This window comes from Falco peregrinus, chromosome 2 (assembly GCF_023634155.1).
Source record: "Falco peregrinus isolate bFalPer1 chromosome 2, bFalPer1.pri, whole genome shotgun sequence".
In the NCBI taxonomy this organism is placed as follows: Eukaryota; Metazoa; Chordata; class Aves; order Falconiformes; family Falconidae; genus Falco; species Falco peregrinus.
The window spans coordinates 67,789,173-67,805,683 of NC_073722.1; the positions used below are offsets into that span (position 1 = coordinate 67,789,173).

General features: G+C 35.3%; 1 protein-coding gene across 4 annotated transcripts in view; it reads right to left on the reverse strand.

Annotated features, from left to right (window-relative positions):
- The window catches only part of SEC24B (SEC24 homolog B, COPII coat complex component), a 49,809-nt gene that overhangs the window by 18,113 nt on the left and 15,185 nt on the right, over positions 1-16,511 (reverse strand). For 3 of the 4 annotated variants that reach the window (XM_055795285.1, XM_013299704.3, XM_013299705.3), the window contains exons 4-11: positions 12,941-13,045; positions 8,094-8,174; positions 6,402-6,583; positions 4,638-4,822; positions 3,353-3,455; positions 2,365-2,491; positions 1,628-1,737; positions 578-690 (exon numbers count right to left, since the gene is read on the reverse strand). In XM_055795285.1, the coding sequence (XP_055651260.1) occupies positions 578-690; positions 1,628-1,737; positions 2,365-2,491; positions 3,353-3,455; positions 4,638-4,822; positions 6,402-6,583; positions 8,094-8,174; positions 12,941-13,045 (1,006 nt within the window). The remainder of the gene's footprint in view (positions 1-577; positions 691-1,627; positions 1,738-2,364; positions 2,492-3,352; positions 3,456-4,637; positions 4,823-6,401; positions 6,584-8,093; positions 8,175-12,940; positions 13,046-16,511) is intronic. The other variant, XM_055795286.1, reaches the window with a different exon arrangement.

The window sequence follows — 16,511 nt, forward strand, 5'->3', positions numbered from 1 at the left end:
GAACAGACAGAAAGTGGCACAGGTAGATGTAAGTAACTGTGATCTAAAAAAAAAATCCCAAACTGACAACGCAATTCACCTAGGCAGTCTCACACTAGAGGTTACAACATTCCAGTACGCAGCACCTTGGCCATTTTAGTGCAAGAACCAGCCAATTTAATCACTGTAATTTACGTAGTTTTGTTGGTCTAGGCAGCAGGGAAGACCACAGTTTACAGGTGTTTGCACAGTCAACACATTATTCCAAGTTACAGATAAATATTCTTTGCAGATGATTAAGTAAATTATTTGCAGATCCACTTTTATAATCATATGCAGGGATAGCTCTCATCATCTAAATTGCTTCAATATGGTTTTTTGTGGGGGGATTGGTTTTTTTGCTTGGTTGGTGGTTTGGTTTGTTTGGTTTGGTTTGTTTTTTAGACATGTGTCACATTTCAGAATCTCAGGCAACAGAACTTCTGTCCTTTAGGGACAGAATGTTTAAACACTATATGCAAGTTTTCTGCAAAACTGTAGGTTAGTATTGTTCATAATAACATGTTAGATAATTTGAAAAGGTTATTTATGTTCTTACTTGTCTAGGTTTTCCAGCAATGACTGGCAGACTATTGTCAAATATCCAGCCTCCACTGCATTATGAGACACATCTAAAACAAATAAATATACCGCAGGCTGAGGAGGACGAAGCTACAAAGTAAAAAAAAAAAAAAAAAAAAAAAGGTTCAAAAATCATATTTAAAGAAATGTTAAAAATTATTAGCCATTAAAAAGGGAAGTCAAAAAAGGGAATACTTAGAAAAATGCAAGGTATACATTATGCAATAAAACTGATCTACTAAGAGTCACGCAGATAGATTTAACCCAGTCCCAGTGGTTATTAATTCCCATTTGCAGTAAGCATACGGTGTTATGCTTCAGAACAGAAAGTGGGTATTTTATTCTCCCCTTCAGTCAACTCAAACGTGACACTGATGCCAGATATGGAATTCACTCTTCAAAACATTTTATTCAGTATGTGAACAATGTGATCTATTAAATGGGGTTAAATTTTCTACCTACATCCTCTTCCCAACCATATAACAAGCTGTATTTACTTATTGCCAAAGGTCTTGGCCACGTTGTTTCAATTCAAAGACAAGAGAACAATTTATTTTTGCTGCTGTTAATAATGGAATTATGAACAGGACCTTTTCCCAGGCCTTGTTTATCTTTCTTGGAGACAAGACTGCTACCACAGCAACTGTAGGTTCACTCCTAGTTAGCATTGTTTCTGTCACAATTACTAACTAAAAATTTGAACCCAATTTAATTCTCTTGTTATTCCATTACTGGTCTTTTAAAACCTCTTCAAAATGAAGGAGAAAACCAGAAACCACACTGCATCGGACTCAAACCAGACTATGCCACATGAAACTGCACTGGACTACACATATTGCAATTGCCTTTAACTGAAAAGCCTCTGCCAACACTCAAAATAAATAGGAATTTTAACTGTTCTTTGGTGTTAAGAGGACCTTCACAGGAAAACTAAATCACACCACTGGAGTAATATGCAATGTTAATTTCAAACACATTTATATTAACATGCAATTGCTATTGAAGTTACCACGAAAACTTTTTTTACCATATAATCTGAGGAAGCAATTAATTCCACTGTAGAATTTTGGACCTCTGGCCGTTTGTGAGGTTCTCCATAAGATCGTGTCAGAGGATTATACATAAATTCTTCAGGAACTAGGAAAAAAAAAGTTTCCCCCACAAAAAAGTTTATATATTTGTCAACAAATACAAACCATTATGGCAGCTAAAAACAAACTAATGCAGACATATCTCAATTATCACTAACAACAGAAAAAAATTCAGAGTAAGGCTACATAAAACAAACAAACATTTCAAGTATCCCAAGAAACATCAAAGTTAAATAACTGGAAACAAGAGGTTTATTCAAAACAGCAATATAGCCCCAATTTTAAAACACCAATGCAAATAGAGCATTTCACAACAAGCTTCAATCTGTATTGTTTCTCATAACCTCTGGCCTAGATTACAGACAGTATTAGCTGTCATCATGTGTCCATTTGCATATTGCAACAGCAGTCAGTGGAGTTGAGTTGATTTTGTTACACAAGTAATCAGGATAATACGATCACATTTTCTTCATCTCCCAGAAAATTGCAAAACAACCTCTTGCTTCAGAAAATGCACAGCACATTTGACTTATGATCCACACATTTTAAAAAACATCCTAAAACCACTGCCATTTTCACCTACATTTTAATCTAAAGTATCCCATACTCAAAATACCGCAAATACTCAAAACAGATTCTATAAATGGAAGCATCTCCTGCTGCAGAAACTTACCATCATTCACTCTATAACACAGATTGCATTTCCACCTTCTTTGATCAATGAAAGAAACAAAAGGGTTGATATACGTCCTGCAGGATCTGCACCTCACTATTGTGCTTGTTGTTATTACTGGTAATTGCTAAAAAGAAAAAATGGTACGCTGTAACAAAGGTACATAATACATTTAATGGAAAACATTACTGTGCAGTACAGTGCATAAAAGCTTCATAAAACTAGATACTCTTATCTTTCCTTTTATCTTTTTAGCTTATTTTCACACAGAGTAATTACGATGCCTATTATAAACATCCTCCCATTGAAAGTCAGAAGAAATAACATTTAATCATTGTCTCAATCCAATCTCACAAGTCAAAGATGTAGTAAGATTTTTCATGAAATTACTTTAAATTACACAGTTACAATAGCAGAACTACTATGGTAAAAGGAATTACAAAAGACAGGACAACTCTGAGTGACTAAATATGACAGACAGCAAACCTTACACAAAGAACACACACTGTAAGAAAATAAGTCATATCAGAGTTATTCACCTCTTCACATCAATACAAGTAAGTTAGGTGGAGAGGAGTTGCTTAACAGTTACGAACACAGCTTCGATCTTACATTGTGCTTATCTTCTACTGACAGAAATTATCATGCCATTAAAACATCCAACAAAAGCACCTCAAGACAGGTATCTGCCAGTTCTGAGCCAAACACACAGAGTAGTAATTCACAGCTTCAGAAAACCACAGACAAGCAAACATTCACACAGTATGGAAAAATTTTTGAAGGACATGTCCAAAACTATTTCCCTTACGAATTTCAAAGAGCAGCGGCTGCAAGGCTTTTTCCCTTCTTCCTCTCTTAAGACCCAAACAATTTTTTGCTACTTTTGTTAAATTCAGGACTTACAATTCATTGTATTTTATTATTTGAACAAAAGTACAACGAATGCATATATTAAATATAGATACTAAAACCAAAAAAGCTACTTTACCGTTAGGTCTCTGAAAGGATGTAGCAACAAACCCAAAGGAAGCTTAGCTTTGTTTAACAAAGCCTGTGTCTGTGGAATATTTGTCAATGTACATCGAAAGGAGCTGAAAAGAAATAAAAATATTATGTTGCAAATGAAAATTTGGAAGAAATTAAACCCACTGTGTTAACATCTGATTTTGAAGAATTTTGAAATTTAAGAAATCCTGTTTTACAAAGCTTATTTAATAAGCAAAATTAATGCACCACAGAGATTAAAAAAGCTTCCTAAAGAAACAAATACTTTCCTGCCTCCCAATTTAGTAGTTCAGCAACACAAGTATACCAAAACCACTTGCAATAAAGAGATAAAACTGCTTTTGGTACAACACTCTATGTAAAGTGACATCTTTTTTTATTCATTATAAAGAATTTCAGGGTGAAGGAACTAAAGGAGGAATATAGTATTCACTAGTTCTCAGAAAGCAATTCTATAAGGGAATAGTAGAAAATACAAGAAAATAGTAGATCTCAAATACTGGGAGAGTAAAAAAAATATCTTTTCTTTTGTGTATGTAAAGTAGAGGGTGGACTTAACACCAAAGGGCACTAAAAAATCCCTATGTACGAATAGTGCTGTCCAAAGTGTTCCACACATACAAATGATTTTGAGATCCCCAGTTTTGTTATTCCTATTTTCTGGTAGGATCATGCATTGCCACTAGGGCAGTAAGCTGAGTTAATTTGGGGCAATGTATAAATTTTATTTTGGAATTAGAATAAGTTCTTTGGGGGAGAGCAGTTTCCATCGTACCTAGCTGCCCCTGATGTGGGATAGTAGATACTACTACTTAGCATTAGAGGTGAAAGGATACATCATAATTGCAGGATTACCACAGTAAAATATACTCACAGTTTATTCAGTGTATTTAAACATTACCATTGTAATTTTCTGGGAAAAAAATATCTATGCAATATTACAAAAATATTCTATGTAATGTACTGCATAAAGTGAAGGTGTTTATTAATTATTTTTTTTAGATGCATAAATCAAGGCAAGGATTAAGCAGGTTTCTTCATGTTTTAATAAGCGAGCTACATTCACTGCATATAATGTATTTTGATGGCAGGACAATTTCAACGTTTGTGTAAGGATGTAGAGGATAAACTTATTTTCAAGTGAAAGGGAGTATATTAGCTCATCACAAAGATTAAAAATCAGCAGTCAGTTTACATATTTTTTGATGCTTTAAATAATTGTTAGTCACTGAAAAAATGTAAGATGTTGTTCTAGACAGTACACTTACTCTGGACTGCAGTTTAGTTTCCTAAGATCACAATTCAAGTTAGGCACAGGTGCTGGAACTGAAGATACAGGCAAAATATTTCTATCTTGTGTAAGGTTTACTGGTCTCAAACTTTCTGGCTGCTGAGAATGCTGTAGACTTAACCCCCCTATGGAAGAGGTTAGCTGGTTCACACCTGGATATTGCTGAAAAAAGGAAGAGCATTGCAAATGGGTAAACACACAATCATGTTTAAACCACCACCTTAATCTTGTGATTCCAATTCTTCCAGAGAGATATTTAAAAAAAAGATCCAGCGGTAGTCAGTAACAAACCCAAACAAACAAGAAAAGAGTTGTATGGTAGAAATCTAAAAATTCTAAGACAAATGTGACGTACCTTCCAAATATGTATCATTGGACAAAACTGAAATTCATATTAGAAATCAACATTTGAAGCCACACACAATCCTTCAAGATTTCCAAGCATAAGAAAACAAGTTACTAGCAAGGTGACAATTCTTTTCCCCCTTTGAAGACGTTACAATGTAACTTTTCCACGTTAAAGAAACTTTTCGTGTATTTATTTTAAAATCAAAATAAAATGCCATAGAAGAGGAGAAGTTGTTTGTCTGGAAGGCACCTTTGAGGTCTGGCAGTCCAACCCCCTGCTCAAGCAAGGCTAAATTCAAAATGAGGTTGGCTCATAGTTTTGTCCAGCTGAGTCTTGAAAATAGCTAAGGATTGACGATTTCATAACATAGTCTGTTCTAGTGCTTCCCCATTCCCATTCTAAAGAATCTTCTCCTATGTTCAGCTGGAATTTCACTTGCTACTTCTAATTGTTGGGTTTTATTCTTTTACTGTACTCCTGAGAAAAGCCTAACTCCATCTCACACTATAGAGAAGATGAAGTCTTTCAAAAAAGATTTAATAAATGAATATATAATTTACATCTCCTCCAAGTAACATTTTACATTACCTCCGCACCAGCAAAAGCATTCCTGGATATTATATGCCAACTTGTGGTACTACACTCAGTTCAGTAAGAAATTCTGATCAACTCCAACACTCATTTGCCATTCAACTCATTTGCCAGCTAGGCCTTATTTCAGAGAGTGGGATTTGTAAATCAGTATGTTCCATTTTCTATACCCCTTCTCACACACTTCACTGCACTGCTTCAGCATTTGTATTTTGCCTCAGTGTCTTGCCTCTTCTTCAATTTCACTGTTCTTGGGTGACTCCATGCACACTGGGAGCCAGGTGAGCGTATACAACTTCTTGGGTGTTTGGTGCTCTCTTTACCAGGAAGATAGAGCAGATGCAGGAGGCAGCCTGCTCCACCACACACCCAGCAGAGGCTTTAAGAGCTCTCTCATTTGGACCTTATGCCATACTTGGCCCATAAGGCAACATAATGCTCGAGATCACAGCCCATAGCAGTGCTCTAATCAAACTTACATTTGCTGATCAAGTACTTCATTATGCTTCTGCATGTTTTCCTATCAATAAAGTACAGCTCTTTGAAACATCAGACCTTGAAACTGTGAACGCTGCTAATAACTGATGAAGCAAAATTGTTAAGCTTATTTGGAGATACACTTAAAATTTTAATCCAAAATCTTTCTAGTCAGAAGTTAAGATCCAGAGATATGACATCAATATTATACTTAACATCTGTCTCAGAAATTATAAAAATAAAAGATGAAAATATGTAAAAAGCAATACATAATGCAGGAAAGACTGTTCCCATGATGTTACTTTTAAAATTTAAAATACAAACCTGTGGATAGTGCTGAAGCCCAGGATGGTGTCCTGGATTACTGGGCTGCACAGGAGTAGGTGCTGCTGCATTTTGGTAGCCAGGCTGCAGTGTTGGATATCCATAACCAAAGGGCTTGGAAGCTTTTGATGTTTGGGGGACTGATGGAGCAGGAACTGGACTGCTGGTCACAGAGCGCGTCTCTGGAAGGACAAAATAAATCCCACAGGTATTGAATACACTTACTATTTCTTCATTTTAAACGTAAACTCCTAAATACTTAAAACAACACTTCCATTTAAGTTTTTGCATTATCCACCAGGTTGTTTATCTGCACTGACCAAATAAATTAGCTGCGCAGATTACTGCAAAGGGGACATAGACATGGGAAGAAGACTACAGACTTATGTAACTACTAGCAAAATGCTATTTTACCCATGCAACTTAGGAAAAAAAGAAGCATTTCAACTGAATGAAAAAAAACCCCAACCTTAGAACATTTTATTCCAAGATTTTTACTTGACATAAACCACAGAAGAGACCATTCATGCCTAGTCTCTCCTCTATCACTTATGAATACTGTTAAAACATATGGCTAAGGTGACAGAACTATTTTCTAAACGTAATACTTCAAGAAAAGCTCTGTCTCTACTAGTCGTGCCTGTATATCACTGCAGCACAGTTTAGTCCCACTATTTTTGAAGGCCAAACTGGAAGTAACACATAGACCTAAATTCATAGAAAACTTAACGGTTCTAAAGAGAAGAAACTACTCTTTAGAAATGTTTATAAACATGGGCTAGGTTTCAGGAGGAAAACAAGTGATTTTTGGAATATGCCTTCAGCAGAACCAAAATGGTTAGTTATTAGCTGAGAAATCAGAATTCATAACCCTGCAGCCATACCTCAGCTACCCCTTGTTGCATGAGCTAGACCCTATGTGGACAGCAGTATCAGCTTTTTATTTAACGGAGATTGCACTTTACACAGGAATCCATTAAACTAAGCAAACTACTTTAAGTCTCAGAGGCCAGAGCAATGCAAAAAAGCTAGACGGGGAGGTCCCCCAAATTAATCCAATTATCATTTAAAATATTGGTTAACATACCTACATTGAACAGCATCTTTTTCACCTGCTCTCAACATGACCACTCTACCAATTTCAAGACTGAGGCAGTTTGCTAGTAGGCTCACTTAGAACAAACCTGACACTCCTGATATTTTTACAGATAAAAATAAGCAAAATAGCAGCCATTTTCTTTAAACAATGAAAAACAGAATAAAATAATCTGATCCAAGCATCTCTGCAAGCTTGTATCGCTTGTCTCAAAACTTCATTGGCATATCAACTATTACGGGCTACTAATGTCAACACAATCAGGTATATAGTATAACCTAGAAAAAGACGCCTGCTTTCACAGACCATACTTCCAGCACTACCATCAATATTACAATGGGAAGTAAGACTTACGATACAGGGAAGATTTAATAAATGGTTACTCCAACTTAACTGTTAAAACCATGAAAACTGATTAAAAAAAGCAAGGTATGCTCTCTAATGATTGCACCCACTCCTTTCATAGACATTTCATTTCGCCTACTTGCTAATTAAAAACAGACACCACCAGAAATAACTTAAAAACCAATCATAAACAGTAGGAATTTAAGTCTTTAAACAAACAATTCTTAATTACCATGTGATAAACTGCTTACCTGGATAGCCACCTCCTTCCAGGGCATCATAATTGTTCAGAACAGGAGAGGCACTGCTCGTAGTAGAGGAACTATCAATTGCTGGGGAAGGAAAATTATTTAAGTTAGGTGCTTTAGGAATGGCAAATTTTTGAGAAATAGAGAGACTAAGATTTTTTTCTAAAAACTTTCTTAAGAAACTGTCAAGAAAGATCCTGTGAAAGAACACCAGTTCAGCCCTACAGCTTCAAAGCTATTACCACTACAGAGGAGAGGAAGGAAAAGATAAACAATCAACACGATATTAAAAAACAAATAAAGCAACACATGCCCAAACAGCAAGAGATATCAATGGGAAAAGGACAAAAACAATGAAAAAAGTTGCTTCTTGAAACAGATAAAGTATTTTTCTATTAAACTAAAAGTTCTTTCTAGACTACGTCAACTGAAGCTATGTACAATTTTAAAATAGTCTCTATTGTGACTTCCTTCATAACTGTAAACAAGTGTTCTTCATAGTGATTGTGCACCATCCCCACCTTCAAGCAAAACAAAAAAGTATTTAATTCTTTCCTCCTTTCTGTGCAGCTGTAATTCAGAAGGTTTTTTTGTTTTCAATGTAAAGCTTCTATTTTCCACTGAACATTGACAAGTGGTCTCTGCTTCAGTCATAATGTTTTGGCTGCACCAAAAGTACAAAAATTGTAAAAAGTAACTATGCAAAAGCAAGTAACAGAAGTTAACTAGCCAGAAGTAGAAAAGCACATGGACACACACATAATTAGTTGTTAGTACTGAAGGGACTCCTAATGCTTCATTTTTAGTTCACCCTATGTGTATATCTTGAATATCTTACCGTAAAATACTGGAAACAAAAATATATTTTAAAAAATTTCTTCCAGTGCCATTTCACACACATTTACAAAGAAAAAGGGCCAAGGGGATTAAATGTATCAGCTGCTCCTTAAAACACCCCAAGCCATGAAGTGAGAGGAAAGAGTACCTTTAAGAATTCAATAAAGTCAATTGTGTATGTGTATCTACATATCTATGTATCTATCTAACTTTTGTGGCAGAATAGACTCAAAAGAGATTCACCGATAACTGTTCTACTCAGAAGGGTCAACCATGACCACACATCCCACTGTGAGGCTGAAAGAATTTCTAGGAAGAACTTAAATAGTCACACATTCAGATTTGATCCCCCTTCAACTGAGATTTCCAAGTAAAGAGACTCCTGCATATGGAAACATAACACCACTGACATTTGGAACACATTAATACCATGGCAACATCATGACTGTATAGATTATTTTTGATCATTTTGCCTTTAAAGTGTTCAGCTAAGAAACAGAAAAACTATTCCAAAAAAACACAACACTAAGAATAATTTTATTTTTAGAAGTATATAAACACTGTGAAACTCATACAATGTTAGTTTTCAGATTGTTGTAAATTTCCCCTATTTTTTCTTCCTGAAGTTTATAACAGAACATAACTGCATGATTTCTTTTCCTACCAAATTTTACCTTTCTTCCTGTTCTAGAAACAGAAGGAAACAGGATTCATTATTTTGTTCCCCAAGGAGGAGCACAGCTTTTAAAAGTTTGGTAAGTCCTACTACAGGAAAGCCAAAATATACTTTTATTACGTCAACAAGATCAAGATTCAGAATTTTCAAGAAGTATTTTTTGTCTGACCAGAAGTTAATTCTGGATTTCAAAGAAATACCAAGAGGATATAAGCAATTGTGAATGTGCAAGACAAGGTTCAAGCTTTCTGATTTAACCACTATGTCACTCTTTGCAGAGCTTCCCCACACACACACACACAGTAAATTGTATTCGTAAATTTATATCCATCTGTAATAAAATTCCATACAAAATGTGTTTGCTATTTTCACCAGGAAGATATTAATGATACAGTGAGTTGCAAAGAAATACGTACTTCCCAAGCTCTGCTGGAAAAGTTAAGAGCAACTAATTTGACAAATATATGAAAGAAAGTGTTTTAAAATCGTGCTGTAAGTAAAAATAATGCAATTTAGTCATACTTGTACTAGAAAAAAATATTTATGCATCATTTCTGACATACAGAAAAGTTCTAGTCAGAAAGCATAATCTCAGATATTTTGAAACACAAACAAGGTGTCTAACTTAAATAACAACGTGAATCCCATTACTGAGTATCCCATATACTTACTGAATACCTTCAACTTAAGGTCTTTGCTTCTAAAGAACTTTCAAATTTTGTAACATATTCTTGAAAAATGTCAGAGTCCCAGTGCCTACAAGAATTATGATGTGTCCTGTTTACTCTCCACTGGAAAACAAACAGTTGACTCAAAAGCAATGAGTTGTACAGCTTCCTGCAGACCAAAAGTAGCTTCAAACTCTACGCTGGTCACAGGTGTCAGGGAAATCTCACAGGTTCTCCATCGATAAAACACACAAGAACTTCCACAAAATTAAACAAGAGTTTTTCTATGTTTAAATTAAGCTACAACAGCTGTCAAAGTTTATAAGCAACAGATGAAAGAACATATTAGGAAGAAAGAAAAAAAGTCTAAAGAATATTAGAAAACACTGCTTAGACAAAAGCAATACTTGTAACATGCTTTTATAGTTAAGCAATTATTTTATCAATGTAACTTTTGCTTTCAGAGTTTTCAAGAACTCTTTGGCAACAGTTAAAAGACCTAACTGGTAAGAGTGACAAAAAAATTGATAAGCTATGTTAACACAAGCAACCAGATGTCCAACACCTATTTTTCATAAAACCACTGGCACCACCTGAGCTAGAAATCCGTCTACAGAATTTGTTTAGGATTTACATTAACTCCTCATGACAGGGCATAAAACGGGATGCTTATTAATCAGGTATCCTACACATTGAACATGAGTGCCCTTTCACTCTTTTGCATAAGATAAATTCAATGATAGCTCAAAGGCTTCAGGCTTTTGCAAAGTAGAAAACTTTAGAAAGATGGTAGGTAGTATGAAAACTTTGTTTCTGGTAGGTTTAGGGAACAAAGCAAGGAGACAAAGGTTGCAACTGATAAAAAAAAAAAGTGACACATCATTTGACAGAAAACTTGGCACTGGATTAGGCAATGATAATTATCTGCAGAAAATTCATTAGGTAGCCCTGCAACAAAACCAAAATGCTCCTCTGGCTCTTTTAGCCACTCTTTAGAAAGTGGAGTTCAAACAGCAGCTGCATCACAATAGCCAAAGCAAATTTTATATCCCAAGGCAGAATTGTTTTCTAGCTGGTTAAGTCTAATTGGATTTATCAGAGCTTTAAAAAAAACAAACACCTGGTATCTAAAATTAGGAAGTATCCTTAGATTTAGAAAGAACAGTTTATTCAAGAGTTACTATACATAATTTCATACTAACACTCAAGCCTGTTGAAAGATCAAGAATGTGTTATCACAAAAAGGGTAAGAAAGTAAAGAAACTGAACCAATAATCTGAAATAGCAAGGATTTGCAACAGAATATGCAAAGTATCCTAATATTTGTGCTCCCCTGGAGTGGAGGCAATAATACCACTTGTATTGATATTACCGCACCCTCCAAATATTGTCCTTCTCTGGCTGGAGCAATGACAAATGTCTTTTGCTGAAAACGCCTTCCTCCTTGGAAAAAGAACAACAGCAACTAATTTCTTCTAATGTTCTAATAATTCAACATAACAGTTGAATCACTATTACTCAAACTGGTAATATGAACCCATCATACTGTTCTTGGTTATGACCTGGATGTCGTCATTGTTTTGCTTCATTCTTCACAGTATTACTAAGAGTGCACTAAGCTACTTTCACAGTATTCTAGCTTAACGATTTTATTATTTCATCAAAAAAATCAGAATTATACGGCACTGATTTTTTTCTGCCTAGCTGCAATATGAATTATAAGCCTACAGGAAAAGTTACAAACGTTTGTTATCCCAAGTAAATACTCAAAGCCAACACACACAAATAGCTGTAGTATTTCAGCACAAGGTATATGTGCTATTACTTCCAGCTATCAACAAGGCTGGAAGTCTAATGTTTAATCTCAAAAAGCTTTTTACGCTCTTACCACTCATATATAGACTGTAAAGACTTTTCTTTAAGTTAGAAGAAAAGGGCTACCATCCAAGAAACTAAGATAGTGAGAAACATCAAACTTGCAAACCCAGGCCATTTGGACAATATAAGCAGAATCCTTGCAACCAAGAATACAGTATTTCAATCAATCAGGATAAACTGCTTCTTAAAAAAAAAAAAAAGGAAACAAACTTTTTAAGTTCCTATACAAAGCAAACAGGTTAAAACTGAACCTATGTGCCTAATCATAGAGATACACCTTGGAAAGAGAAAAACCAGCACAGATTAATTTACTGTCTTAAAAAGCAACTTACTATCTTTCAGTATTTTACTTTACTAACTTAATTGTAAGAGTTCCCTATATGTAACATGAGAAATACGGTAAACATCATTTAATGTAAAAATACAAACAGTATCTAGCTGCTTAACATAAGAAATCATCAGTCTGAGTTCTAGAGCTAGTTATCTTCACTTAAGAGTTTAAAACATACTGAAACTCAAAAATATGGGGGTCTTGCAAGTTGTGAATATTTCTGTTAGATACATAAACCATCTGATATTAAAATGACAAAAAAAAGACCGTTTGCTGACCACTACTGAACTCCTTTTTGTTTACTACACTAAAAACAGCTGGGAACTTTATAGTTAACTTGGTACATGATGAGTCAGAGTGACATTTTTGTCTTAAAGGAAAAAAAGTTTCAGAGGATGGAAATACGGAACAAAACTTCAGTAGGAAGAGAACAAGATACTGGTGTAAAGCTAAAGCCAACCTGCTTCCTCATCCTCCTCATCCTCTTCCTCATCATCTGAACTTGATGACAAGGGAGCTGGTGCAGAGCTAGCTTGATTATTAACATATCCACCATACTGCATGCCTGTGAAGTGGAAAGCACAAACATAAGAGTCAGACAGACAGGAAAGATGAGAAATGAAAGTCACAAATCATTGCATTAAAAGTGAGAGAAATTAGCCACTCTAGCGAAAATCCCAACATGCAAAAAGTTAAATCTACAACCCTGGACTACAGAACTGTAGTTCATATATGAACTATATAAGCAATACAATAGAAGCAGGTTTTAGTGGGCTAGTTTAGCAAGTTATTAGTAGCACACGGAAGTTGGCAGGAAATTTTTTGTATATGTGTGTATGCACACGCATATCAGGAAGTTAAACACACACACACACAGACTTCCTGTATATGTATTTAAAATACATCAGTTTATCCACCAGAATACTTTCATAAGTTAATATATAGAAATAAATTAGCTCCTTCCTAGATAAATTCAAATTGCGTTATGAAAACATTAATACTCAAGTTCTGCTTGGCACACCTGCCCCTTTTAACAAAGGAATAATTCACATGAGAATTCCAAACACTGTCAGAAATCAAGGAAATATAATGCTGCTGCAACATGCCAAAGTACAAACATACACCTCAGCAACACAGTCCGTGAAATTTAAGCTAAGTAAACCTGAAAACTTGGTTAGCCTTATTTTTAAATTAGTGCCTAAATTCAGTCTCATAGACCATATTTAAGCACCTAAATACACTGTCCACTTTTAAGGTCTGGTAACAACTCAACTATTACCACATACAAACTGTAATCTATGAGGTTCTTTTAGTAGTAGGTGGGGTTTTTTTAACAAAATCTATTCTAAACATATGTGAACAAATATACCCAAAAGCAAAACATATATATACAATTTTAAAATAGAGTAAAGCACGCAGCAATGGCTTATAATTAGTTTCCTATGTTACTCATGATAGATGCAATTTCAGCTCCTCCAAGAAATCTTAAGTTTCTCTTGTCACGGGGGCAGGGTTAGCAAGGATTTTAAGTATGCTTGTAGTCAGGCAGAAACATCCTATGTAAATGCATCTGATGACTGTTTTTCTTAGTGTGAAAATATCCTAATTCTTCAAAACTCTTCAGAATTTGGAATTTTTTTCCCTGTAGAAGCACTATGGCACCATCAGGGTAGTGCTCTTTATTTAACACTGTAAAGCACTATAGTGTTTTATGTTACACGTAATCTGAAACTATCATGGTAATCAATAATCGCCCCCATTCACAACTTCAAGTAAAATAAAGATTGATGTAGTTACATTTAACTAAGGACTAAAAATGCTGTTAGTTTCATGGCTTTTTAAAAAAGGGTTAGCAAATGAACCTAGGAGGACCACTTCAATTTCACTTAAGAAAAAACAACGAAATCAAGGTGAAGAGCATCTATTCAAATAGTGGAAGTAAAAAGAAAACAGAGCAAAACCGTATCACAACATTATTGAGAAGCTGAACTTTCATACAGAGGTTAGTGCAAGGACAGACATTATTTCACTTTATCTAGTGCATTAATACTCATACAATTCCAATTAAGTTTCTCCACAATACAGGTAGTCACAATGACAACGGCAAAAATCAACCCAAGTGCAACTGAGGTACGTTGCATTGCCTCAGTTTCTCTATACTGCTAAAATACAGGACTACCTCAAGGGATTCATAGTCCCATCTTTTATGAAGGCTACTGGATGTACTTGATAAGGAGGATACAAGAAAACCACTCTGTGCAAAACCAGACTACAGCCAAGGAGACTACGTCTTTTCTCAGGCCTAGGAGAGCTACCAAGAGTAAGACAGAACAACTGTGTTACTGGGAAGGAGAAAAACCCAAATAATTAGCATGCAAGTAGAAGGGGGGGGGAAAGGATGACAAGAATAGATGCACTGTAACACTGAGAGCCAAAGTAAAAGAAGATGGGCACAGTGTGAGTGCGCAAAGACAAACCTCTAATAAATACCTCTAACAAATAACACAGATAAGAAGAAAGAAAGTAAATGTACCTGGGAAAGGGCATGCCAATGCAAAAATTCCAAGTATGGGCAGATGAGAGAAAAAGACTGAATTAGTCATTCTACTAACACTACTTCGGAGTCTTTGGAATGTTCTTTAGAATAACAAACTTCTGCTAAAACTCCCCCTTTTCCAGTCACTGGTCACATACATAAAGGATACATGTACTCAGAAAGAATATACAGAGATTAAAAAATATATTAGTGACACAGAAGTTTAGGAATCATAACCTATGTCACCACGAATCCTCTGGAGGCAGGGCTGGATTGACTTACCAGCCTTATGAGTTTGCATAGATGTTTTTTATTTTCATTGACAGCAGTACTACAAATTCCTACCTTTAGGCCACTCCAGCGCTGTGCTAGCACAACTGTCGGGCTACAAAATATCTGAGAACTGATGTGGCTGAAAAATAACCTAGTTTACCAAGTCATTCTTGGGTGGAGAAGCCTCCTATTTTGGTTCACTGACCAGCAATACCTAGCATAGGGGAAAAAGCAACTGATGGGCAGAAGTGAGTGGCTGAAGACAACAGTTCCAAGTGCCACCATGTGCCTAATCATGATTTCTGTTGTGACAACCCAGTTCTGCTTAGTATCTTTTACAGAGTTGATAATAATGTTAAAATATCTCACTCTTAAAACCATAAAAGCCTGTTTTGAAATTATTCTTTATTTTGAGTGAGATTACTTCATAGGTCTGGCTTAAAATGCAACCACATAATTTAAATCAGCACAGGCTTCTTGGACTGGAAATTTCTAACCCTTGCCACCAGCATACCTGTGATGTAATAATATCCCATTTTAAGGCTTTATCCAATTATCTGTTACAGACATCTGGAAATGTAGGCAGGAGGACACAAAAAGTTAAGAACTCATTTGCCTATGAAATAAACCAACTATTTAGGTATTTTAAGTACAACTACCCATACCATGAAAGACTTTAAAACGTAAAGCATACATTTTATGTGGCTTAAGTTTCATAATGGAGGCCCCACCAAAAAATGAAAATTAACCACATGCAGAAACATTCTGAAGTTCTTCAACTGGCTCTCTATCCATAACCCTCATATTTTCAACAAATTTTCTACAGCATTAAGATCTTAATACTACAAATAGCAGTTCTCACAAAACGAACCCTCCTTTTCTCAATTCTTAAGCTCTTTGCTTTAAGTTATTTTCATTTACTCATCAGTTCCTCTCATCGACATAAAACCTAAGGGAGTCCACAAGTAACATTCAGACAGGACACACATTCTCAAAGTTCATCTCTAGGATGCCATTTTCAAGTAAATTATTTTTATCTGCATTAATTTTGTATAGATGTCTATGTAAGATTAAATAGGCTTTAATACACTAAGTTTTTGTGTCCTGTTAGAACTTAGCCCAGTAAACAATTATAGTATTTTAATTCTGTACAGGAATGCCCATACAGGAGCTTAAAACAATGAAATCCACTTAAAAATTAAGTCAAACTGGTTTTCCAGAA